Here is a 25,057-nt window from a genome sequence, read left to right on the forward strand (position 1 = left end):
AAAGACAAAGGCCCCGCTCGCACAGCACCATTTGTCTTTGTCAGCGCTCGTGCCAGTTCGGGCTGATCTGAAAGGGAGGTTGGAGGCCTTCAAATGAACACCACCGGCTGCACAAACACAGAAGACGAGGGAGGCGCTCTTAGCCAGAAAATGAAAACATTTTAATCCATCAATCAACTCCATTTACAAAAGTATATTCCATTTTATATACATTATGTACAAGCATGTATTAACAACTTGTTTTCTCTACATGGATTCAGTCATAAGGTAACTAAACAAAAGCACTGGGAGAAATATCACTGGTGTTTTGCAAGGATGCTGTAGTGCAAATGTGCGCAAAAAATATATATATATTTATATATACATATATATAGTGCTGTTGCTCTTTGAATACCGTCCTTTGTCCTTGCATCTTGTAGAGTTTTCAACTCCTCCTTCCATGACTTATAGAAAAGGCTTAAATAATAGAAACAGGAACTAAATCATGAGAGAACTATTTTATATCTTACCACAATACAATCACAAACGTAAGGTTTTTTTTTTGCTATTGGAAGTTTATTTGATGGGCTTAGAAAAAGAGCTGTGAAATGGAAGGAAAATCATAGAATGCATTTAAACTTTACTAATAAAAATATAAAAATGTCATGCCATCGCAATGGCGGTATCATGCTGTAGGATGCCAGTCAGAGTTGATTGGACGCCGGCGAAAGCCAAGTACAATGCAATTCTGAAAGAAAACTAGTTGGTAGGCAGGGATTCAGTTTTTATCAAGATGGCCGCAAACAAAGCAAGCGCTCCAATGGAATGGTCTGGATCAAAGCTTTATGCATAAATGAGCCAAAGGCCAAACTTGCATCAGGTGTTGTGGCAACACCTAAAAACAGACGCTCTCCATCCAATCTGTGAGATTGACGTTTTTTTGCAAAGTCAAGTTAGCAAACATTGAAAGACATTTCAGGTTTTTATTCAATTAAAAAAGTAAATAAATAAAAAAAAAATGCTAAAAACGTAATTATTTTCCTTCCACTTCAAATCTAAGGAAATCTTCATGTTGGTCTATTGTATAAAATGTTCATAAAATATATTTATGTAATGTGATGAAAGGTTTGAGAAGGAGTGTGAATCATGAATATATTTGCAAGGCACCATCACTGGTGTTTTTGTGTCATTGTTCAACAGCACTTAAAAGTACATAGTTACTAAGTACCTATCAGCACAGTGTCCTTCTTTGTTATAAAGAGAGCTGCTGCACACAGAGGGCGACTATAAATAGAAATTTTGAAGTTTGACGAGGATATTTGGTTCCAAAAGGCGTATCTCTGCACAGATTCATGTGGAAGGAAAGTATTTGAAGTGTTCAGAGTCCTTTTTAAAGGCAAACATTTTCAAGTGAACAAAAGTCACCAAAGCTTGCCGAGTGTCCTCTAGACATTGGCCTTGAAATGAACGCAGCAATCCCACATCAGGCAGGATGAAAAGGCAGCAGACGGTGAGTGCAGTTAACCGTTCTGTCCAGCAGATGGAGCCTCTCCGAGCCTGACGCTGCCCAGGAAGGTGGTGTGATTGGTCATGTTTATGAGCGTGTACTCGTGGGCTATGCGTATGGAGATCTTCTGGCCCGAGCGCAGCAGGCTCACGCCTGCCGTGTAGCAGGTGTTGAACTTGCGCTGGCCTGTCTCGATGCTGCACGTGCAGCGTAGGAACGGGCTGGAGTCCACCATCACGTCATAGCTGGCAATGTCGGTGAAGTTGAGGTAGTACACCTGGTGGGAAAAGAAAAGAGAGCCGCACAAGACTGAGAGGGGTAATCTAAACAATTTAGGGGTTCTCTGAAAGCCTGAGCAGCAGCAGAAGCATGACTTCCAGAGCTGCACACTGAGCCACAGAGGGAAGAGAGTGACTCAGACATTAACAAAGCAGGCAGGATTTCTTTTAAGATCAGCTGCCAGCTCTTCAGACTGTAATTTTAAAGGAGTTACGTCAAGGACCGTACTCACTTCTACCTGACTATATATGAAGTAGACACCGTCCAGCAGCACCACCAGCTCTCCGGTGCGAGGGTTCATCCTGAACACGTCTTTATTGATGGACACCATCTTCCAGTTCCTGAGGACGCCTTGAGACAGATCTAAACATGTCACAACAAACACAGGGCGAGACAAACGGTCAACATAAACAACTCGTGGCTAAGTTTTAACAAAAAACAGATCTTGGCACTGACAGAATATAAACCTGCTTAATGATGCTTGTGCTTTGTCTTAGAAGAAGGACTGAGGTAGCATGCGAGCCTGTCGGTCCTGACGTCAGGCCACATGGCTCTGACATTTAAAGCCGGCTTACATGTGTTAAATGAACATGAAACAGCAGTAAGATTACTTACTTAGGCTGTTATCATTCTGCACAATGTTAAAGTCTCAGAATCAAACATTTCTCCAGCAGAAAAATGTACTTTCTCATTTTAAGAGCACCTCTGACATTCATCCTTTGCAATTCAACCGAGTAAGAAATACATCTGTTTAAAGGACCAAAAATGAAACAAAATTGGTTTGAATATTGTCAACAATCGGTCTTCATTGGTGGTAGTCTGTAGGTGTCTCACTCCTTCACTTGGCAGCGTTCAGTCCCTCCAGGAAGTTGCAATGTCGAAACTTGACTCAAATTACCTCATCATTCACAAATTCACGTCTCTGCAAATCTTTCCAAGCAATTTAACGTTTTATGTCTTTTCGTCATTTCTAACCAATCACTGCAGCTTGGCTGGGTTTTAACCAATAACCTTAGACCACTTCTAATTTAACCTAATGTTTCATGACATCTTGTGAAAGTCGAACCTGCAGGATGAAGGCATGTGATGCTAAACGGTAACATTTGCCTTTTGGAAGAACCATTTAAGAAGTTTTGTAGGATTTTCTTTTACTGAATATACAGGTCATGTTAACTTTACTGACCAATATTAAATTACACTTTTACACTTTGACAACTCCTCAAACCATAATTTTACTAGAATTAAGTGAAAATGTTATTTCCATTTTAATTCTTTAATATGATATAATAGTCTTTTTTGGAGAAGTTATGAGCAACGATACCAAGTATTTCTATAAGACCATGCTATGGCAAAAAATAAAGCTTAAAAAAATTGCAGCTCTCACTGCAGCTTTTTGAAAAAAGGTGCTGCAAAAACAGTAATTTTAACCTGCAAAAATCACAAAAAACAGCACAAAATCCTGAAAGGATTAAGTACTTGCTAACTCGGTCTTGCAGACATCTTTTATATGCGCCAACAGTAATGCGCCAACAGTATTTGTAGTTTTTCTATGGACTCTAGTTCAGGATTCTAGCTCATCTGTACCAAAACCTGAATTCTCTTCACATTAAGTCGTTATTTTGTTGGACTTAGTTTGACACAGAAAAAATAAAAATCACTCCTCATCCTTCTAGCAAGAACCTGAAGTCTTTGGGTCAAAGCTACTCACACATTCATCCATCTTGACATACAAAATTTTCCAGCTAACCCCAGATCATGATGCAGCCATCATCATGTTTCACTAAGCATGTTTCTTTAAGTGCTAAAATATTTGCCCAAGGTTTCAGTTTGTCTCCTTTAAATCATAAAGATTCCCACACGTTTTGAGAGGTTTTAGTCAGACGTGGATGTTTTCTCTGGACAAAAGAAAAAGGCTTTTCTCATGTAAACCTACTCCGTAGTCCAGACATATGGAGAATACATAAGACCGTTGTCACAAGGAACATTCAGTGGAAATTCCTGAAGCTCCTTCGGTGTTGTGGTCAAGCAGCCTCCTTCATCAATTTCTGTTTAGCTTTAGTTTTAGAGAAACCCTCAGCCGTTGTAACCATTGTCCCTTTTTTCTCTCTAATAACTAAAGATTGTCTTTATTGTGCCAAGATATATTACTGTGGATTCTTACATTCTTAACCTCACCAAAATCTTTGTACAATGAGATCCTTTATAACCTTTCTGCATTGTATGCCTTTAGCTAGAGGTTGTAAGTCAGCAAATGCCAGGGAATTCCAACTGTAACAGGCCAACTTCATTTTAGTTTCGTTAGATGAGGTTATTTGACTGTAATTGATCTTGGTATGTGCCAAAGAAAACTAAACGCTGAAAATCAAATGGAAATGTGCTTCAATAAACTATCAGGTAAAGGATGGGCACTAATGTTGCAGTTTTTCCTTCTTAGTTAATTGGAACTAATATGTGTAAAAAATGAAATTATGTATCACGGCTACATATTTTCTTACATAGCACAAGCTTTACATTTTAACAGGGACTTGGAGATGGCTCCGCATTTTGACCCTCAGATGTGGCGTGCTGGATCTCTCGAGCATCAAAGGCGTGCCAACAATCTAAAGAAATGTCATTTGTTTTCTTGTAATTTTAGTGTTTGGCCGGCCCGTCTGCTTGGTATAACTCCAAAATTGTGTGTTTGACAAACAGCAGTGACAAGGATAATTCGTGCTTATTGCTTTGTGTCAAACATGCTAGTATATCTCTGAGTGAGCATGAGCGAGGCACCCACCTTCCCTCACTTGGATTGTTGTTTCTTGTCCTTGTAAGTGAACCACTGCCGGCTGGAAAACAAAGAACCCCAGGTGAATAATTTGCAAGGGGGGCAGGCAGGCCCTCTCATTGAGAAATATTTGTAGAATTAGATATAATTCAGTGAAGGGTGCACTCTTACCTGGAATTTCTTTGACTTATCAGAAACCCCTGCAACAATAAAAGACAGACATGATTTTCTTTTTTTTTTAAATCCTGCAGTTCAATGCTGGAGAGAAACAAAAGGAGGAGCGGTGATTAAACAAAACAAACACTGACATAGTTTAAGGATAAATCACTGCTATTCTGCACAATGTTTGACAACCTGAATCAGACAGCCTCACAGTGGAGGCAATGAGTTAATCAATTTTGACAACTTGAGCCCCCTTCTAGTGTGGGAAAGCGGCAATGTGCTGGGGGACCACTGTAATCTAGGTGGAAAATCTCTGAGCTGTTTTCTCAGTTATCTCAGCATATGTTGCACGAAGTCTTGTACCTGCCGGACCTTGAGGGCCTGGAGGTCCCTGTGGCCCAGGGGGTCCGGGAGGTCCTACGGGCCCCACGACGTTGCTTCCTGGAATACCGGGGATCCCGGGGATGCCCGGCGGGCCCTGTGGCCCTGGGGGACCCGGGAGACCAGGCGGTCCAGGCCTTTTCTTTGCTGCAGAAAGTGAAAGACAAAAAGGTTACTTTTGTTGGAATCTAATCAGGAACTTGGCCCTGCATGATCTTAAGGGATGCGTTCATATGAAGACAGGCCAGAGCCATGAAGGTCTTGATGGAAAGCACAAAACAAAATACACGCAAGTATGATCATATTCCAAACGCTCCAGTTTGTCTCGTTACAACTGCAAACCTTACTAGGTTTTTTTTTTTGATAGATCAACACAAACTTGACTTTAATTGGAAGTGAAAAACAAGATGCATAGTTTATTTTTTGCTTTGTTTTTCCGAACAGTTAATAAAGTAACTTCAAAGTGAAAAGTTCAAGTTTAATTGTGGACATGCAAAAATCACTCAAATTCAGTCAGACTTTATGGAGAGTGAGCGTGGCGATGTTAATTTTCATGTCTTGCCAGATTTTTAAAATAAGTTTCATTGTGGGCATGGAGCATTGGGCTCTAGGTTTTCTGCCACGCAGACTTTGGCATGCAGGGCAAAATGTTCACTTTTGGTCTCATTTGGCTAAAACTTCTTTTGCATGTTTATTTCAAATTTGAACATAGCCTTTCTTAATTTTAAGAATATATTTTTGTGTGTGTCAATTCAAAAGCTTGACTTCTTATTGCTTTCTTTCAACAACTGCTTTTTATCTTGCCACTCTACCATGAAGGCCAGATGTGTGGCCTGCACAACTAAAAGTGGTTCTGTTGACAGATGCTTCCACCTGAGCTATGGATGTCTGCAGCTCTTCCAGACTTACCATGGTGACAGGCCTTTCTGTTTATGTTGACAGCCTTTTTAAAGTTACATCTGCAGTTGTGGAAATCTCTTTCCATTTTTATGAAGAATTAGTCCAATGAGATGCTAAAAGCTGCTTTAAACCTCCAGGAACCACTTCAAAAATCCAAACCTGACCCATTCATGACCCCAGAAGTCATTACAGAACAACTCTATTTATACTAAAATTAAGTTGCATATGTGTAGACTACTTACCAGTAAATTGACTAATTGGTTGTACTGGATTTATTTAATAGCATCAGAGGAAAGAATACTTAATACAAATGCATCCCACATATTTCAGACATAGGAGTAAAAAAGTTTGAAACAATCTAGTTTTCCATCTAATTTTATACCACTTTGTTTGTCTACCACATAAAATCCCAGTAGACATCTTCCAAGGCACAGTACCAATTGTAATTAGGCGATACAAGCTGCAGCCTTCTCAACAACCAAACGAAAAGCAGATAAATACCTTTTTTTCTCTCTTTCCTCTTCTCCTTTCCATTTGATTCTGAAACAGTAAAAAAAATAGCAGCATGATTATTCCTGAAGTAGTTTTATGAACAATCACCATCTTGGGACAGCATCCCGAGCGTCCGCCTCGTTCCACGCAGGTATCCTATAATCGGGTTTACCAGATTCAGACAGTGTGTGGCGAAACACACTGGAGTGGAGGTATGTCAGTCTGCGGTGTCTCGTAGTGTAGTAATTTGTAAGTGCGGTTTCACCTCCTCTGTATGAACAAGTGCCTTAAGCATTCGCAGGCAGTGGAACTGGAGAAGATCATTAGAGAGATACTTTATCCTGCCAAAATCCTTTTTCTTTGAATTAGACCCAGATGGAGAACACAGATGAAAGTGTGTACATGTGTGCGTGTGTTTGTTTAAGCATACATTCACCACCGGCAACCAATCCCCCTCCCCCCTCCTTCGTTATTGTGTGCGCAGCCGCACACGCCTGGATGTTTGCATCAATGTCATTGCTCCGGAGTTAAAATGTGCACGCATAAATATATGCTCAGCTGAGGAATCCTTTCAAAAAGCCTTTTTGTGCATGTTTACCATGTCATTAGAACTACAAAGGCCATTTAACCTTAAAACCTCACAGTTTGAGTCCCCCCTCAAACATATGGGCCGGCATTTCTCCCCTGGCTAAATGACTGGATGCATCCGCGTAGATTTCTCTTAACGAGCAGCCCTATCTGGAATCTGGTGCCTGTTAGAGGAGCGCTGCAGACACACACACACGTGCAAAAAAAAAAAAAAAAAAAAAAAAAGGACACGCATACATAAGTGCACACAAAACAGCACACATCTAAGGCTGAGATTACAAAAGTCTTAGTCTGTGTGCTCGGCGTAGAGGAAAGACCTGGGAATGATTAGTGTTTAGAGGCTCGGGACGTTACTGATTTATGTAGAAACTCTCAAAGGTGAGTTTTTTCTTCTAATTTAAACACAATCACTAAATTCCCCCGCCGCCGCCACACCCCAAGTATTCAGTGTCACGCCACAGACGCTGGAATGCCTTGTGATCATGGTGCACTTGTTGCACTCAGACATGAAACATCAAAGTCTTTGCTTTTTTTCCATTTTTTTTTTTTTTTTTAATTTGCATCGCTAAGATTCTAAACAAAAGCTAATTCAGACATATTGGCCATGTGGGTTTTTTTTTTCCCTTCAATGGAGTTATTAGTTTACATAAATCAGCTTAAAATAATGAAAGCCATCAACACTGCTTGTTATTATTCTAGTATTCAGATGTGCGATGATAGGTGCGAACGACATTTGAGAGACTGTGTTATTTTGAGACCGAGGAAAATCGAGAGGATTTCACTGTCTGTTTCGAATTGGTGCAACCCTCCCAAAGCTCTTGTTGTCCTCGCTTGCTATCCAAGTACTAATCAATCCCATTTCACTTAATGTTTTTGCTATAAAAGCACAGCCAAATGATGTGGTGGGGTCGCTTTGTAAAGTTAGCACAAAGAAGTTTAAAAAAATACTAACATAATTTATTCCATAGAGAAGTGAGAAGCCATTAACATCCAGTTTTCAGAACTTAGGAGCCATAATCCCAACATGAGCCCTTTATTTACACAGTAACCGAACCCCGTTACTACAGAAACAATTGCTCAACAGTCAAGGCAGCAGGTGCAATGTCATCAACAAGAGTGGACTAATCCAGAGGACAACATCTGCTGGGTTTCCTGTGAAAGCATTTGATTGGTAATCAAAAGTTCAAGAATAAAAAAAAAAACTTTTTTATTGAGTTTCCCAAAAGTGAGGTAAAAGCTGGAGACACCTTAAAGCTTATATTTCATTCATTTTCTGCTGGATTCAAAACTGTTTACTTCTTACAAGCAACATACAGAACTTGTTAGATAGGGATGCATAATTAGGAAATTTTAGATCTGGATAATTAATTACCCCTGGAGGCTGGCCTTTAAAACAGCAGTAAAAAAAAAAAAAAAAAGAAAAATTATATATATATGCATGTGTATAGTATTTTACATTTGTTAAAATTCTGTTTAATTATGTTCTGAAAGTATAATGAGCTTCTCTGAGTTCTCTCTACGCAGAGAGAACTCACTTCTCTACGCTGTCAAGTTTACAAATAAACTGAGCCTTCAGAAATAGGATTTTTGTGCTGTCAATCATTCCTGTGAATGTGCTGCTCACACCCTCCTGCTTTCTCTCTGCTGTGCTACAGCTTCTTCTTGTCAGCAGAGTCTGTCATGAACGCTCAGGTTAGCAACCATGGCCACTGCTTTAATAGATTTTAAATATAGTCGAGGAAAGTACATTCTGGCATAACGGTGACTAAAACAACCACACTTAATGTTATTCAAATAACATGCACGTGGCATACTGCGTATTGTTGGGGTTTAAGGCCATGCCCCTCGTCGCAACATTTCTTCTTCACATTGACACAGTTTTATAAACTTGTACGACTAAAGCCACAATTGTGACCACATTTTATTTTTCACTTTAAGGGAGCAAAAGAAAGCTATCCATTAAAAAGTCTTAATGTGCTCTCTCCAGTTCTCCATACTTGAACGACATTATGGACATTCCTATTTTCAGTTCTTCAGTGAAAGAACTGAATGATCAATAAAATAATTAAATTTTGATCAAGCTTTGGAAATAAATAAATCTGTTGAAACCTTTTTTAATGGCATTATTATTATTATTATTATTATCTTTGGCTGTGACAAACAATATGTTTATGTTGGCCAACAACAGAGGTAAGATTACATTGCATAAAATTTCATTTAATTCCAACACAGTTCCAATTTGAAATTATTTCCAAATGTTCATGGATCCCCTTCCCATGGAAAGGCATCCATTTGCAAAATTAGTGCTATACATATATTTGGAAGGTCAGACCTCAAAGTAAATTGGAAATTGTTATCAACCAGGGAAAAGCCTAAATGACGAGGTGGGAAGCAGCATCCGATTACAGTTTCTTTGTAAGGGTGTGGAAGAATAAAAAAAAAAAAAGCCTCACACCTGTTTCTGTTTCCCTGCCAGGACTCCTTTTTGCTCGTCGTGTTCTTCCTCTGCTGTCTTTTGTGCCATGGAAGTCATCGTTTCTGTAGAGGAGCCGCTCCTGAAGGGAACAAAAAGAGGGTAAGGGAAAATTTAAGAGTGGAAAATTGCCCTAAACTCAAACGTGCAACAAGCGTCAAACAAAAGAGCCCCGAATCAAACAGCTGTGAATATCAATAGCAGCAATGCCAACTGGGATGAAGCATTTGTAGTAAACAGAAAATAAAGGAAAAACAATCCAAGGTTTTGAGCGGGAAACACACATTACAAGTATTGATTCTATTCTCGGCATATAATGTTTGCACAGAAACAATTTGGGGCATTTAAAAAGACGCGAGCCGAGACGTTCACCTGTGGCCAAGTCATTGTTTGTCCCAGTACGGGCGGTAATTTATCCTGTAACCCGAGTCGTTTCTGTCTGTGTCTGAACTCGTCACCTGGCCACGCACGCTCTAAAATTCACCTTTTTTTTCTCTTCTTTTTTTAACACAAAAGGAGGACATGAGGTGGGGTTAATTTGAGAGCAACACCTATTCATATGCACCTGGTCCCAGCCTATTCATTGATGACATGAAAAACCAAAATAAAATAAAAAACAACAACAAAAAAGAAGTCCAAGAAACAGATCTGGTGTGGCTGATCTAAGATCCGCAAATCAATTTTCCCACTGCTGTCCCTTTGTATGACCTACATGTTGGCGTGCTGATCAGTGTCAGTCTGCCCTGAAACCTGGCACCAAAAACATCCAAACCACCATGCAGACTTTCTTTTATCATATCCTACAATGTGTACGTATATTTTTTTCACGTGCAGCCATCACACATGCCCTTCATTTCCACCTGTGAAATATTTAATGTTTGAATCGATCGACAAAACTAGGACATATTTGTCAAATGACAAGAAAATGTTATTTCCTTTTGATATTAGTGTTGTGTATATATATCACAAATCTTTTGTTCGTGAAATATTAATCTCACAATGGAGAGGTGAAGGTCGCAGTGAATGAACAACTGAAGACAAGGGGATTGACAAAAATGTGGATTTCTTAACTTAAAAACAAAATAAAAAATTCACCAATAATATTTTCCGAAATTGTGCAACCATAGTAGATATTCGTTTTTGGCTTTACGTTTTTGACATGTGATCATATAATTTTTTTTTTTAAGTATTGCTCATTGTACATGTAAAATATTTTAGAAACTATAAGCATCTTTTATGTGCATTTTTTTCCATTTCATATATATATTTTTTTGTTGTGTTAGGCTGCAACATAAAATACATTGAGGTTTGCATTTCTAGAGATAGTAAAATGGGAAATATTTCTAAAAGTTCAGTCATGAAGCCCCAACAACCCGATATCGCTCCCTTCTGAAGCAGTGTGAACTCCCAGTGCCTCTCCAGTGTGGTTTTAAACCGAAACCACTGACAGACCATAAGAAGACAGACACAAGAAGTTATGTTTCTAGTTTTCTATACCTCTTTTCAGATGTGGGAACACACACCCTCCCGAATGCCTTCCCCGAAGCGAGCGATGAGCTGAATCATGTCAAACACCTCCCCAGCCGGCTCAGAGTGCAGTTAACATCTACGTCCCTGACCAGCTGTCAGCTATGTCTGACCTTACGAGGCCCGGGAAATCCAGAACCGATGAACGAGCGCGAGTTGGAACAGTTTATGGACACACAGCCGCTCCAGATGTTCCTGGGAGCAGAAACGTTTGCTGTTCATTTGGCGTGCAGGTGCCTCCACATCTCCTCTCCAGCTGTTGGTGTGTAAAAGAACGAGGGGGTTGTGGGGGGAAGAAGGGGATCTCAAAAGTATTCTTGGTGTGTATGTTCAGCCATATGGCTTTACACTTTCGTCTGTTCTGACAGCCAAACATGATCTTGCAGCCAATTTCTGGCCCGAGATTAAGGGCCCGGCAGAACGACGAAAGACAAACAAGCAGTCTGCGAGGCTACTACCAAACCGGCGCAGCTGACAGATGAAGGCAAAAGAGCGGGGAAGAAAAATTCATTTTAAACTAAAAGCTCCCATTAAAGTACCATGCGGAATGGTTTCACACTCTCGCTTGCTTGGTTTCACATCATTACAACATTTGCAGCCTTCATCGTCTTCAAAGCCCCGCCGAGTTACAGTAAATCAGGATGACAACGTGTTGGTATGTATGCCAAGTGCCAACTATTGAGTAAACCATTCTTTTTTTTTCGGCACAAAGGGAAAATGCAATTAATTAGAGGGCTTTCAAATCTTCAAAGTGAGGGGGTTGCTGTTGCGAGCCGTGGATGCGATTCCCTGTTGCTTCGTGAGGATATGACTAAAATTCAGTCACCCCAGGCTGTGTAATTTTGCTATTACAGGATTGCTGCTTTTGCTTTAATTAGCACCACTCCGAAAGCTTGTAAGCTTGCTAGCACTTTTAAACATCAGATTCCCTACATATTTATGATGACTAAAGACGACAAGTAGATTCTCCTTTCTATTTTACTGCACTAAATATCCATCCTGATCGCGGCCAAGACGTGTGAAACCCAATAGCGCTTAAGAATGTGAGGTTACAAAGTTGAGGAGGTGAAACCGGGGGCTGGTGGCTGATGTTGCATGTCGGGTGCCCATCACCGCTGTGCAGGCATTACTAACCCCAGTGGCATGCATCCTCCCGAGAGCCCACGGCTCGTGATACTCCTGTGATTCAAGCGATCGAATTTGACGATGACAGCGTGTTTTCTTTTAAAACACCACATACAAAAAGGGCGGCCTCCCTGTCTTAGCCGCGTCTCTCTGGGCGAGCCATGTGTTTTAAACCATAACCCGGGTAATTCAATAACAGTACGCATACACTATGAAGTTCAACCTGAGGGAAATGTAGCCCGTCAGCAGCCAATCATCCCTCGGACTGTTGCAACACTTGCTGGCGGAGATATTCCTCACTTGAACACGTAGAGAATTTATTATTTTGGTTGATGTTTGCGACGACTCTGGACTCAATCTGTCTGCGCCATCTGCCTGTCAGGACGATTCAGGCTGTGCGCGTTTATGTGTTTGCATCCTCACATCGCCGGTGTTTTAACCTCCTATTGGGCTTTTACGACGGTTCATTTATTTACGCATGACATCCGAGTGAACGATCACGACACTTACTGTTTTTAGTTATCGGCAGCAAATTACAATCAAAAGAGGGTCACAGCCCACCCGGCGCCTCAACATTGTACGCGAGTAAGGACTTTTGAGTTTGATTCCCATCAAACTGGCTTTTTTTTTTTTTTTTTTTTAATAGCCATTAACCAGACTCCAGATGTTTCAGCATGTGCTCTCTCTGAGACTTTGAAGGCACAGATCAGAGCACAGAATTATTTCATATAACAGAAGGCCCGAGAAGAAAACATGAGCCGAGCTAACACGATCAAATAATCCTCAGATCACACTTTAATGCATTTCTCTCGCTGATGTCAGGTGGATAAGGGCACAACATGCTCAACCCCCACATCTCGCAACCATCATAGATATTAGCGCCATACACACCTGGACGGAGGTTGTTTTATTTTTACTGTTGGGAACTGAGCAGATCTGCGAAACAGCTGGAATTTACTGCCTTGCTCAAGGGCATTACCAACAGCGAGGTGGAGGTGAGGACTGTTAAGATCACTTCCCAGACCCAGATCATAAATCGCCAGCTCATCTGCTTGGATTAAGAGAGCAACTGGAAGGATTTGGTGAAACTGTGAAGCTTTTAAGTGGTTCTTAAGTTCTACCTGTATTCCGGAAACGGCTGCTTAGTTTTATGATTGTTTCTAAAAAAATTTAAGACCTAAGCACTGCCATTCTTGTTAATGATTGAGATGAATACTGGCATAGAAAACTAAAGTCTGCTGGATGTGACTTGCATTTATCATCATCAGTTCCATTTCTGGAACTATACACACACACACTCAAGATTTTTGATCTCTGATACCTATTAGTGGCTGCTTTCTTTTGATTGGATTTTCATCTTCTGGTTTACGCTCAAGACTGACTGTGTCGAAACATCTACTCTAAGAGAAGGCAGCAGGCTATAGCTGACAAATATGCAATAAAGTGTGACTCTTAGCCCTTATAAACAATGTATTCAGTTCAAAGAAATGCCATTTCTTTTCTTTTTACTACCATTTTGTGCCAGTATACAAACCAATTCCTCTCTGAAGTATTCAAAATATACAATATTCAAAGTACCAATTGGCTTTTGTCCTTTCCTACTGCCTCCAAACAAACCGAAATAAACAATTAATATTCTTAAACCTTTATACGTTTTTCTATTACCACTTACTGCTACACTAGTATTTTTTTAAATTAATTTTACAGATAAATAATTACAAGAAGTGAATATTTTTCTTTATGGTTTAGTGTTTTCATGGATTATGGAGACAAACGCAGCTAATATCTATCCATCGTTTTCTAGAGCCACCTTTTCTATCAGGGCCACGGGGGTGTTTAGCGGTCACTGAGCGGTCGGGTACATGACGGAGGGCCGCTGGTTCATTACAAGGAAAAACTACTATTAGCTGTATTTAATTCACTTATGAATTGTTTTAAAGCAGACATCTACTTTTATGAAATATGCTGCACGGAATGTCAATTGGCGTCACTTGGTAGATGGCTCCATCTAACACCAGAAGAAGTCTGCTAAAAAAAAAAAAAAAAGCCCAACACTACAAAGAGTGAGAAGGGACAACGTGGAGTTCTAATCATTTTGTCCCTTCTCTACTTCAGCGTTTGTAGTTTGGTCACATCTGACTTGCTGGTTGACTGGTTGACTGCTTGACGGTTCTATATGAACCTGGTGTTCACTTGTATCTATATAGACGCAAGTTGACTTTCCATATTCTACTCGCAGTCTGTTTTATGCAAAGTTAATTATGTGAGCTCATTTAGAGTCCTTTTGGTCTGATACTGGGTCGTTTCTCTGTCATAATGCACACGAGGAGCTAGAACCAAAATTAAAAGGGGATAACAGTTAACCTAAGTTTTCAGAAAGCAATATACAATAAAATCTAATTATGGGTGAAATATTAACATTTATCAGCAATTCATCATTATAATTATTGGTTTATTCCAATAATTTTGGACTTATACCCAAAGGATATAAGTCCAAAATGGTTTATTTAGAGACAAAAGAGCAATGTGCATATGTGAAATAGGGATATGAAATGGTGAAGAGGTAAACTGACCAGAGTAACATTTGACAAAAAATGTCAGAGATAACCCATTTCTGTCTTGTCTGTCGACACCTACAGTGACAGCGGGATGTCAAGCAATCATTCTCTTCTCAGTGGGACACAAGAAGCTGCCAAACTAGAAACAGCTCTTTTTTTTCTTCTTCTTTGAGATTCTTCTGGATGCACTTGTTCACAGAAACAAAATGGATTTGTTTCGCCAAGAAACTCTGCTAAAACCGATGAATGTTTAAAAATTCTTTTTACCATAATGAAGACATCCAGATCACCCGTCTTTCTCAAAACATAGGTAATACGCACAACAAAAACAAATCCAGGTTGCACATGCCGTGAAGGACAGTTGAGTACCACTTGTTTTATGTTTGCCACATCAGATGTATGCTGATTGTTCTGCTGCACTTGTCTGTATACCTGTACGTCCCATTAAATTTCAAACCAGTCCTGCTGAGGGGGGACCTTTGATGGAGACGCGTGTGAAGATTCCAATAAACATTTTTTAAACTCTACAAGAGAGATTCTTCAAAGGAACGGAGTTGGACAAAAAAAAAAAAAAAAAAGGCTAACAAGTGCGGCCTCAATGCCACATGCTCCCGTTTCTCCAACTATGTAAACTGTGGGACGTGTAATCAGAGTTGTTTAATGCAGACATCTGGAACGGACAGCATCACAGCACTGCTAAATATTTACAGCTGGGCTACAGTCTTTCACATCATGAAGCATCACCATCTGGTCCGAATACCAGGCCCGTCTCACTCGGCTACAACAAGGGAAACAGCTACCATCGAAAATAAGCCAAGCAAAGACACAGCTAAATAAATATCCCGAGCTCTTGAGAGAAAAAAAAATGTTATGGAGAAATCCCAATACTTAGGATGGATCTCATTAATGTTCCCTCCAGAGGAATAAATGTGTTTGCACTGGAAAACTTAAATTCCTCAGGGTCACAGCTACAGGTCCTGGCCAATGTCCCACACAGAGGATCGTTTTCTCCAGCTCAGAGCTTACACAACCGCTGACAAATGAGCAGGAGTGAGACAGCAACGTAAAGTTGAGAGGTGCAACTTGGTACTTTTCGTGCTGATCAAATTAGGGGTTGGGGGAGCCAGGGAGAGGTGGGTGGGGGGCGAGGCTGTTTGCCAAAGCCACAGACAACACAATGAGTGTTCAATCAAGCCGCTGCCAAAAGGGAAAACACATGTGAGACGGAGACTGGCTCTGCTCCAAGTACCAAGTGCCCCATCTAAGTCCTGATGAATTTACATCAGCCCTGGGGGTTTTGCACCTGCTGGTGATTCAATTAATGTGCAGTCCACCTGCCCCAGCACACTCACTGACCCCCCTGTGCGTTTCCATCTGGGTGAAACTCTGAGCATCCAACTCTGTTTCTAAAAGGGGGGAGAAGATAAACTGGAATGATGAATAAGTTGTAGGGTTAGGGTTATTCCGATATATACTTGAACGGAGACGCTTCATTGAGGCAGGGCGGATGGGTTTACCTGACAGGCTGAACGATGAGTGAATCAGATATTTCTCTCAACATGCATCTCCCTGGGATCTGGGTTGAAACAGACTGGTGACAGGACATGAAGTTGGCCAGTGAAACACGCAGAGGACAGAACGCAGACACACAACCTGGCACCCTGACACAGAAACAGGAGCAACCAGCCAGCCTCCGAAAGAAGAAGCGTGCTGAATCTCCTTACAGGTTTTTCCTTTTACCTCTCGGTCCTCTTCGCTGCGCCTGTTGCCGGTGTCCGCTCGCGGGTGGCCGGGCGGCAGAATCCCCACCGGGTCATCCAGGTCAACCCGGGCGTGTGTCGCCATAGAGTCCCGTTTCTGGTGGGTAATTTCCCGTTTCACCTCGGAGCGCAGGTCCAAATAGCAGACCAGGTTGACTGCGTGGAGGGTGAGCGACAGCAGGAATAATCCCAGAAAGACAGCGCTGCCGCTCCGACCCCTGCACTTCTTGCCGCACATGCAGGGAGCCCCCCTGGGCATCACCGTGTCCGGGAAGTCTTCGGCGGGTGAAGCGTCATCGCATGCCATTATCGGAGGGAGCGCGGGTCATATGCTCCTTATCTCGGCATAATCAGCTCGTCTGGTGGCGCGTCGAGCCGGGTCTATTCATTTACGTGAAGGATCATAGGTGCAGCAGCAGCAGGTCGGCTGCAAACTTCTCCCAGGATCTGTAGTAACAATGGATGTCCCGCCCAGCTCGGCTGTAATTGGTCCAGAGCGCTGACTAATCCAGACAGTCCGGGACAGAGGTTGGGCGCTGGATTCAAAAGGGCCAGTGGTTGAGCGACGCCTAATGGGCAATTGTAGGTACTACAACACGTGAAGACGGGACGCTGCGAGAGAAAATTTAAAAAGTAAGGGCGGAAAAAAAAGAACACCTGGATTTAACTAAGCCAGAGGATCTCAGCATTTTTTAAGGGGACCCACCTTGGTAAAAAACAACTTTCACATGCAAATATATATAACGAAAGAAAACTATTATTTAGGTATTCACAGACCAAAAGGCAATACCTGCACTAAAAAGTAATGCTTACTAAAAATAGAAAGAAAACATCCAAGAAAGAACATTCTCTGCTTTTTTGCTTTGTTGGATGTAAATAATAATAATAATAATAATAATAATAATAATAATAATAATAATAATAAAACAAAAAATAAAAATATTTTAGAATATAATCTTTACAGATTAAAACATTTCTAATAGTCTAGGCTGCCTTATCATATTGTACTAATTGCTGGAACACCTGGATATCACTAAGCCATTGTTTACTCATGTTGCTGGATTGTAGTCATTTAGTGGATAGAGTACTCCCATGACATCTCTTATTTGGTATTTCTATGTTTGCGATGAAAAAAAATAATCATAATATTCCTAAAAAGGTAGAAGGAAAGTCAGATGTTTCTCAAAACCTCAAACCCCCAAATGTCTGCCCTGCATGAACGACAGTGAAGAAGAAAAAAATAAAGACAATTTCTGTTTCTGATTATTTGTATCTCTTTAAGCTATTAATCCTTTTGGGGATGTGGTGCTACAGTATTTTAAAGCACAAATCAGAAAAAATACATCTTTTCAGTTTATCCTGGTGACATATTAACCAGCATATCACACTGGTTTTCAAACTTTTAACTGTAATGTAATTATCTTTGATCTTGTTCTCATTTAGGTAAAAGTAAAGCACAACAACTGATCTTCCACACAAAGATGGAAGTACAGTAGGAAGGGGGGGGACCACCAACGGTTATTGGTGTAAAACAAACACTAAAAACATGCAAAGTGACGGTTCTCAAACTACAGTACATGCACAACTGGAAACACTATACAAGCCTTTCATGGAACATTTGGAACAAGTTAAATATGAAGCATATTATTTACCATGAACTAAGCTAAGATGTAGCTTAGACAAAGGGTAAGCTCTTCCGGCACACAGATATCTGGTGCAACAAAAACAAAAGACTCGTAAAAGACATGCTGTGCAGAATATTTGAGAACCACTACAACAATGAACTGGAAGCAACTGCTAACAGTCTTTTAAGGCTGTGTTTCATTTACATGATTCTGAGAATACTGTTACAACTAACAACACAACTCAGCATTTCCAGTATATGCAGCTAGCGTAACGCTTTAAAAAATATGAAGCACATGTTGGATTTTGAGAATGACTTTTAGATCAGAATAAATGTCTAATAAAAGAGTAGGGTAAAAATAAAACAACATTCACTTGAACAGTCATAATATTGTGAGTTCATAACCACTTTAACATATAGAAGGGTTAATTTTCAACTTTATTGAGGCAATTATTCTGAAAGAAGTATATTTTATTCTCGTGACTTGTTTCACATAGGAAGATCATTACCTGCAGATTGCTTTCTATCTCCTATTTCTGTGTAAAAAATCATCAGCATCTGTAGAAAACATCAGCCCAAAGCACAAATGAATTTGGGTTAAGTGTGTGTAAAAACCATTTGCATAGACCACCGGCCATTTTGAGATATGATTTGTTTTTGGTTAACAAGGCTAACTATTTAGCTTGTTTTGATTGTCTCTTTTGGACTACAAATTGGAACCTCACTTCAAAAATCCTGAACTATTTATTTTAACAGGAAACTCTTTGGAAAGACAGGATTTGTAGTCTTGTGTACTCTGAGGAGTCATTCTCACTCATTCAATAGAGGTCACAGTGTCAACACTTTAATCCTAACAAGAATGTGAGGGTTTTCATAAACAAGACCTTTGCAGAGGTCTGACTTCCTCATCATGTATTAAACAACTTGACAAAAAAGAGAAAAAAAAAACCAAAACCTTTTTGCCACCCTGGAAGGAAACATTGTGATACTGAATGCTTTAATCCTAGACAACAGTCGCAGTCATTGTTTGCTGTTATGTGTGGTCCAGCACAGTATTAGTGAACATGTAGGTGGTTGTTGTACACTGTGTGGTACCTCGAGGCTGGAAAATACATTTTGTGACATTTTTTTGGTGACGTAAGCATGAACAGAGATGGGTGGTCACTGATGTAATGCATATTGTTTATACATGTGTTTTAGGGGTCTGGGCATGCTATTTTTCACCAGTGGACTTTGTTTGGCATTGTGGGTTTTTATGTTTGTGGCAGCTCATGGACTGGTGTTCCTCTGTAAATACCAGCCGGTGTTATTGAGAAAAAGGGCATTGCAGTTCACAATCGTATTATCATCGTAGAGTTACAAAACAGTGTTGCAAAAGCAGTAAAAAGCTTTTAAGAAACGATATCACATTTTTAAGTGACATAACCTCATTTTAGCGTCTGGCTGAATGAAGAGGCCTGGAGGAGAGACAGTGTCACAATGAGGTCAGAAGCACCAAATGCAATGAACATGTGTCGCTCAGCTGGGCATGGGGAATGGTGTGACATTTATGTTAGGAAAGTGGCGACTGAGGACAATTCCTTAGCTAGATTAAATGTGGCTTTGAGGTCTCTGCATTTCCAAAAATCTGAAGTTGGGACGATCTTATTCTGATGCTGACACTTTGATCTGCTATTCAAAGGACTAGAAGAATACTTGCACATCGTTGTCCTTGAGGATCAAGATGATGAAACCAGCAGCCTAATCAGGCCTGAAACATGGCCCGTTGATGGATCACCACCTTAGATTACATTTTCGGGCATGTGCCGCGACACATTTGTCTTTATTTTTGGTGGGACAAACCCTGACATTTACGTGCGCTTGACCTACAAAGAGGTGCCCTCCCTCATGGTAAAAGCTCAACCAGACAGACTGAGGAATTGTTGGGTTTCGCTTCAAATTGCTAAGAGGAAACAATGGAGAAGGATGACTTTTGGAAATCAGAAAAAGGGAGTTTTGTCACAATGAAATATTTTCACAGTCTGAGGCTAGTTGTTATGGAAAACAGGAACTGAAATGATTTATTCTGGTTTATTCTCTTCCACGTTTTTTTCTCCACAAGCGTAAACAGTGTTATTTAAAGGAAAACTTGATCTTCAAAGGAAGTTATTCTAGCCAGCTGCCACTGAAGGGCAGCATTGCCAAGCTATAAATCATTATGACTGCATTCCTCTGTCTTCATGAAGTTGAAAAAGCATCTTCAATGTATGACAAAATTTATTATTATGCTTTTGGTTTATATGGCCTCTTTGTAGATTATTGATCTAAAAACAAGTCATCTCTCCTTTCTCTGCAGTGAAGTTACCCCTCCTTTGTTAGCTTGGTAGACAGAAAAAATGAAAAGAGAAAAAAAAATTCAAACTGACTCTTATAGGGTCTGCGGCTAAGCCTAAGCGTGTTCGCCACGCTTCTCATTCAAGCAGCCACAATGACTTTGAGAGGCAGGAGATTCAGGGCTGCAAAAGTTAAGCGCATGCATTATCTAAAACTGTTGCCCGTTCCTTGGTGTGTTGAAATTATTTCTCGGTATGTATGAACTAATATGCAGAATTGCATTTCTTTTATCAGATTTAATTAGTTTGCTTTGGTAAATCGGAGTAAGAGCTGAAGGTCAGAGACGACATAGCCGAAGCCGATCTGCTGTCTTGCTACAAAACAACACGCCACAACAACATTAAGCCTGTAACAAATGGCCACAACTGGTGCTGTGATTTCTTGCTGTTTGCCGTTAAAAGGAGCAGGAATAATTCCTAAAATGTACCCAGGGCTTCCAAGCAGCGTTCATAAACGCTGAGCCACTCTATCCCCTCTGAGCTTATAACAAGATTTAGTGGCTTTCTGTGCCAGATGATAGAAGTTGCAGGATGAATAGGTGCTCTTATATTATACCACCACAAGTCAAGTGGTGCACTGCTCAAAGATGATGGCTGCTTGGTCTTACAGCAAAGGAGTGGCTCTGTAATTTCTCCTGTCACGTACTTGAACTGATAAAAGAGCAATTCAAACTCTATTTTCAATTGCTTTTACAAGGCATAACATATAGGCTGGAGTGAATTTTAGTTGGAAGCCCAGTACAGTTTCATATTACAGCAAATTGTTTCACGAAACTCCAACTCATTTGTGCCGTCTTAGGGAGAAGTCTGTGCTTTAAATTGTGGCAAATTTATGGAGTGTGGCTTTTGATTTTTTAAAATCTCCACTAAATTGGACCCTGTCTGCCATTTCCATTAATTCACTCTCATTGTGAATGTCCATCTTCATGGTCCTTTTAAGATCACACGGCTTTCTATACTCACTGGTCTTTTGCTTCCTACTTTGCTCTCTTTGGCTGACTGGTTTTTAAAAATAGCTTTCAACCAATTTGCATCCAACAGATTTCTTAAATAACCAGATGGATTCAGTGAAGTTGGCAAATAATATTATTTCTGCATGTTTTTCTTAAGGAAACTCTTTGATTAGGGTCAAGACACATCATGTTTTAATTAAATTGGGGTTTTATTGCCATTTAATAATAAAACAGACTTCACCTGGGTGATAAGTATTCAGGGTAGTTGTTATACATAAGCTGAAAGATTAGACTTAAATTGCATTTGAGCAGAATATCTTCTTCCACATGCTTACAGTGTCCTATACATGTGCATGTAGGAAACAACAAACAGAACTTATTTTGCCTCACTTTCAAAAATGGCTATGAATATCTATAAAGTATATGATTAATAGACCTTCAGGACTCCGGATTGCAGTTTGCATAAACTAATTTCTTTACTTGGGACTTCAACACTTTTATAGGTTCAGATCAGTTGACATAAAGATGGTCTGAGCTTTTGAGGCTTTTATACATTTGCACTTTCCAATGCGTTTCTAATTAAATTCTTAACTGTTTTAGGTGGCTATTATCTCATCTCTGCTCATATATGATGGGAGAATGGATAGAACAAAATAAAGTGGGCATTTTTGAAAAAAAAAAAAAAAAATAGAACTGGGGTGGAGATCCACTTTGTAGAGCGATATCTACTCAGAGCATACTGCCAACAATGAAATGTGAAGATTTAGATCAAAGCATTTTCATAGAGAAGTGCCAAGTCAAAAACCCATATTGAAATCTAACTGAGAATCTTTTGCAAGAGTTTAGAAATGTTGTTCAATCAGAGTGTTCACCCAATCTGACTGAACCCTAGCTAAGGGCAACTATGACTTTTTTTTAGATATGTAAAAGTGATGTAGACAAATCCTGAGACATTTTTAGCAAAAGGCTGTTCTGCAAAGTGTTTACTCATAGGTGGAGAATTCAGATGTGTGCCACACTTTTCAAATGTTTAGTTGTAAAAGTGATGAAACCCATGTATCCACTCCAAATTCAGGTGCAATTTCAAGCTGGACTGTCACAAATCTTTAATAAAAGACATTGATGTTTGTGTTTGGATTTGAACAAAAAGCAAAAAGGTTCAAGAGGTTCATATACGATTGGGAAACCACTATGTATCACAATAAACCGTAGCTTTGATATCACACTTCTCTTTGTTCCTTTGACACATAGAAAAAAAGATAAGAGTGAAGTCTAACATCTACTGTTTTAGTAAATGTAAATTGGTATCTTCTCATAGCTTAAATTGCTTGTGTATGGTGTATGTTTCAATGACAGACACAAAGTGTTTACATGTTTTGCTGAAAGTTTTTGAGCCCAAGAGCAGTTTTCATTTGCCAAAACAGTTTAATAGAATATATTAAAAAGGGATGTTTTTTCTGAACAGGCTGTCATGTCTCGCTTTGCCTCAAGCTCAGCAGCCCTCCTCTGTGAGTAACCTTTTCCAGTGCCCTGCAGCCCCATCAGAGGAGACACGATTCTGCTATTGTACATATTAATGAAAACCAGCGGATCTGGAGGCCATAGCACATGCTCACATGACACAAAGTGAAGATCGAGTGACACACAACAATACATCTGTTCCCTCACTGAAGAGATCATTAATGTGTTGCCACTAAAACTGTGCTCTTAAAGTAAAACCGATTGAATACATGATGTTTTTTAAATGCTTCAATAACTAGGGTCTTGAGTGATCTGGCTCTAAAACAAAGAAGCCATTTGCTAAAACAATTTCACAATTCCCCTTTCAAATTTTATGAATATTTGCCTGTGTAGGCTGATGAATACCATGTAAACTCAACCTGACATGGTTGTGGTTATTGCAACAGGGTTACAGCGCAAAGCCTGCCTCTCTGATTTGCAGCTGAACATTTAAAATCGCCGGCACATGTTTTATGTCTTTTTCAGCAAAGAGAGTTATGTTTCGGCAAAAACCTGAGAGAGACAAATAGTTCTTCTGTTTTATAGCAAGTTGGCACAATTTCTGGAGGACTTCTGTATTTGATGTGTGTCTAGCAACGCAAAGCCACTTGATAACTTTGTTTTGCTAACGTTGCGCAGAAACCAAAGTTTGAGATCAGAGGAGTTGTTAGTATTTCTTTTTAAAAGTATTTATTTGTAACGGGATGTGTGGATCCTTCTTATAAAAATGAAATCCTTCCTAGGATTATCAAAATAATCTAAATGTTCTTAAGTAGGAAAAAGTTGATGCAAAAGCTGGACTTTAGGGTTGTCCATGTGACAATATTAAAAAAATAAAAAAACAAAACAAAACAAACAAAAAAAACATCCTAATTTATGCAATTAGAGACATGTAAATTTCTGAGCATGTGTGTGCAATTTTGAATCTGTGTGAAGTAGAGAAAATCCTCCATAGCATCAAGGTTATGTACCCGATTGCTAGTTTACGTGATTAATCAAGATTAACTTTTGAAATACCCAAAATAGACCCAAAATAGTGCCTGTGAGTGCATAAAAATCTCACACAGGAACTGTATTTCATTCAGTCTTAATGTGGAAATTGCATTTATTGCTGCCTGATTAATTCTGAGATGAGAACAAATCTGACGTTCATTTTTAATCGGTGCAAAGTCCCAGCTGCGGATAAAAGTACAGTGAAAACCAAGTTAAAGAACATTAGGGATTCTGAAGAAATAAATTAGCAGACTGTTCCCAGTCAGATCCACTGTGCTCTGCCACCATCTTCATCACTTGGGGAGTGTTTACGTTTTGGCTTTTTAAGCATTAAATTGCTCCCTAACCCTCTGCAGGTACAGTTATTGAGATATAACGAAAACTATCCTCATGTACACACTTGAATGTCTCCACAACCTGTAACGCCAGTGCCAGTAAAGATGTGAAATATGAGCGAGATCCCTGTTTATATGAGGCTTTATATGTGCCAGGATGATGGTTTACAGCCTCTGTGTTCCCGGGATGTTTCGCACACTGCTTGTTCTAGGGCTCATGTGAGTCTGCCATCTTCAATAAACAGTCACTACCCTTATCAAAACCTCTAAGCCAGACCAACAGCATGATTAAGAGGCACACCTGAGGTGAACCCAAAGGTAATTTACCCTGCAGGTTCCATTTCTCTGCTGCCCCCTCTTTGTTTATTTCTCCCCGTCTTGCTTGTTTAGATTTTCTGTAGGTTTGGAATGACTACGATGTTTTGGACCATATTTCCATGCCCTTGATTTGACTTCAATGATCCCGCTATGAAATCACTTCCTGGTAATGTAGGACTCTCACATGTAAGGGATTTCATTTCGACACCATGACCCAAGTCCATTTTGTGTGCCACCATGTGCTTTGCCGCACATTTTTTCAGTCTCCTTCAATCTTTCTCTCGCTATCAGTCATGCCTTTGAAAGATAAATGCCCGTTTGCTCAGGTCAGTGTTCATACTTTTTTTGCCTCACGGGGTGACTTCACCTGCCCTCTTTAAGATGAATGACTGCAGTGCTCTCTGTGACTTCACTTAAACAACACAGCCCCATTTCTTCCTTCTAGCGGCTGAATGGACAGGCTCAAA

General features: G+C 40.0%; 1 protein-coding gene across 3 annotated transcripts; it reads right to left on the minus strand.

Annotated features, from left to right (window-relative positions):
- Positions 1 to 150: 150 nt before the first annotated feature.
- On the minus strand, positions 151 to 16,918 carry LOC129362496 (ectodysplasin-A-like). Of its 3 annotated transcripts, none has more exons than XM_055034039.1 (8): positions 16,476 to 16,918; positions 9,508 to 9,607; positions 6,474 to 6,512; positions 5,064 to 5,219; positions 4,701 to 4,729; positions 4,539 to 4,590; positions 1,998 to 2,128; positions 151 to 1,763 (listed from the first exon to the last, which is right to left on the minus strand). In XM_055034039.1, exons 1-8 carry the CDS (start codon positions 16,800 to 16,802, stop codon positions 1,500 to 1,502), a joined length of 1,098 nt encoding a protein of 365 aa, XP_054890014.1. In that variant the 5' UTR covers positions 16,803 to 16,918; the 3' UTR covers positions 151 to 1,499. The 3 variants fall into 3 exon arrangements, with proteins under 3 accessions (XP_054890014.1, XP_054890013.1, XP_054890012.1); XM_055034038.1 differs by having other exon boundaries at positions 2,004 to 2,128; positions 5,055 to 5,219; XM_055034037.1 differs by having other exon boundaries at positions 5,055 to 5,219.
- Positions 16,919 to 25,057: the final 8,139 nt, after the last annotated feature.

Source organism: Poeciliopsis prolifica, unplaced genomic scaffold, assembly GCF_027474105.1.
Source record: "Poeciliopsis prolifica strain line A6 unplaced genomic scaffold, Auburn_PproV2 SCAFFOLD009, whole genome shotgun sequence".
In the NCBI taxonomy this organism is placed as follows: Eukaryota; Metazoa; Chordata; class Actinopteri; order Cyprinodontiformes; family Poeciliidae; genus Poeciliopsis; species Poeciliopsis prolifica.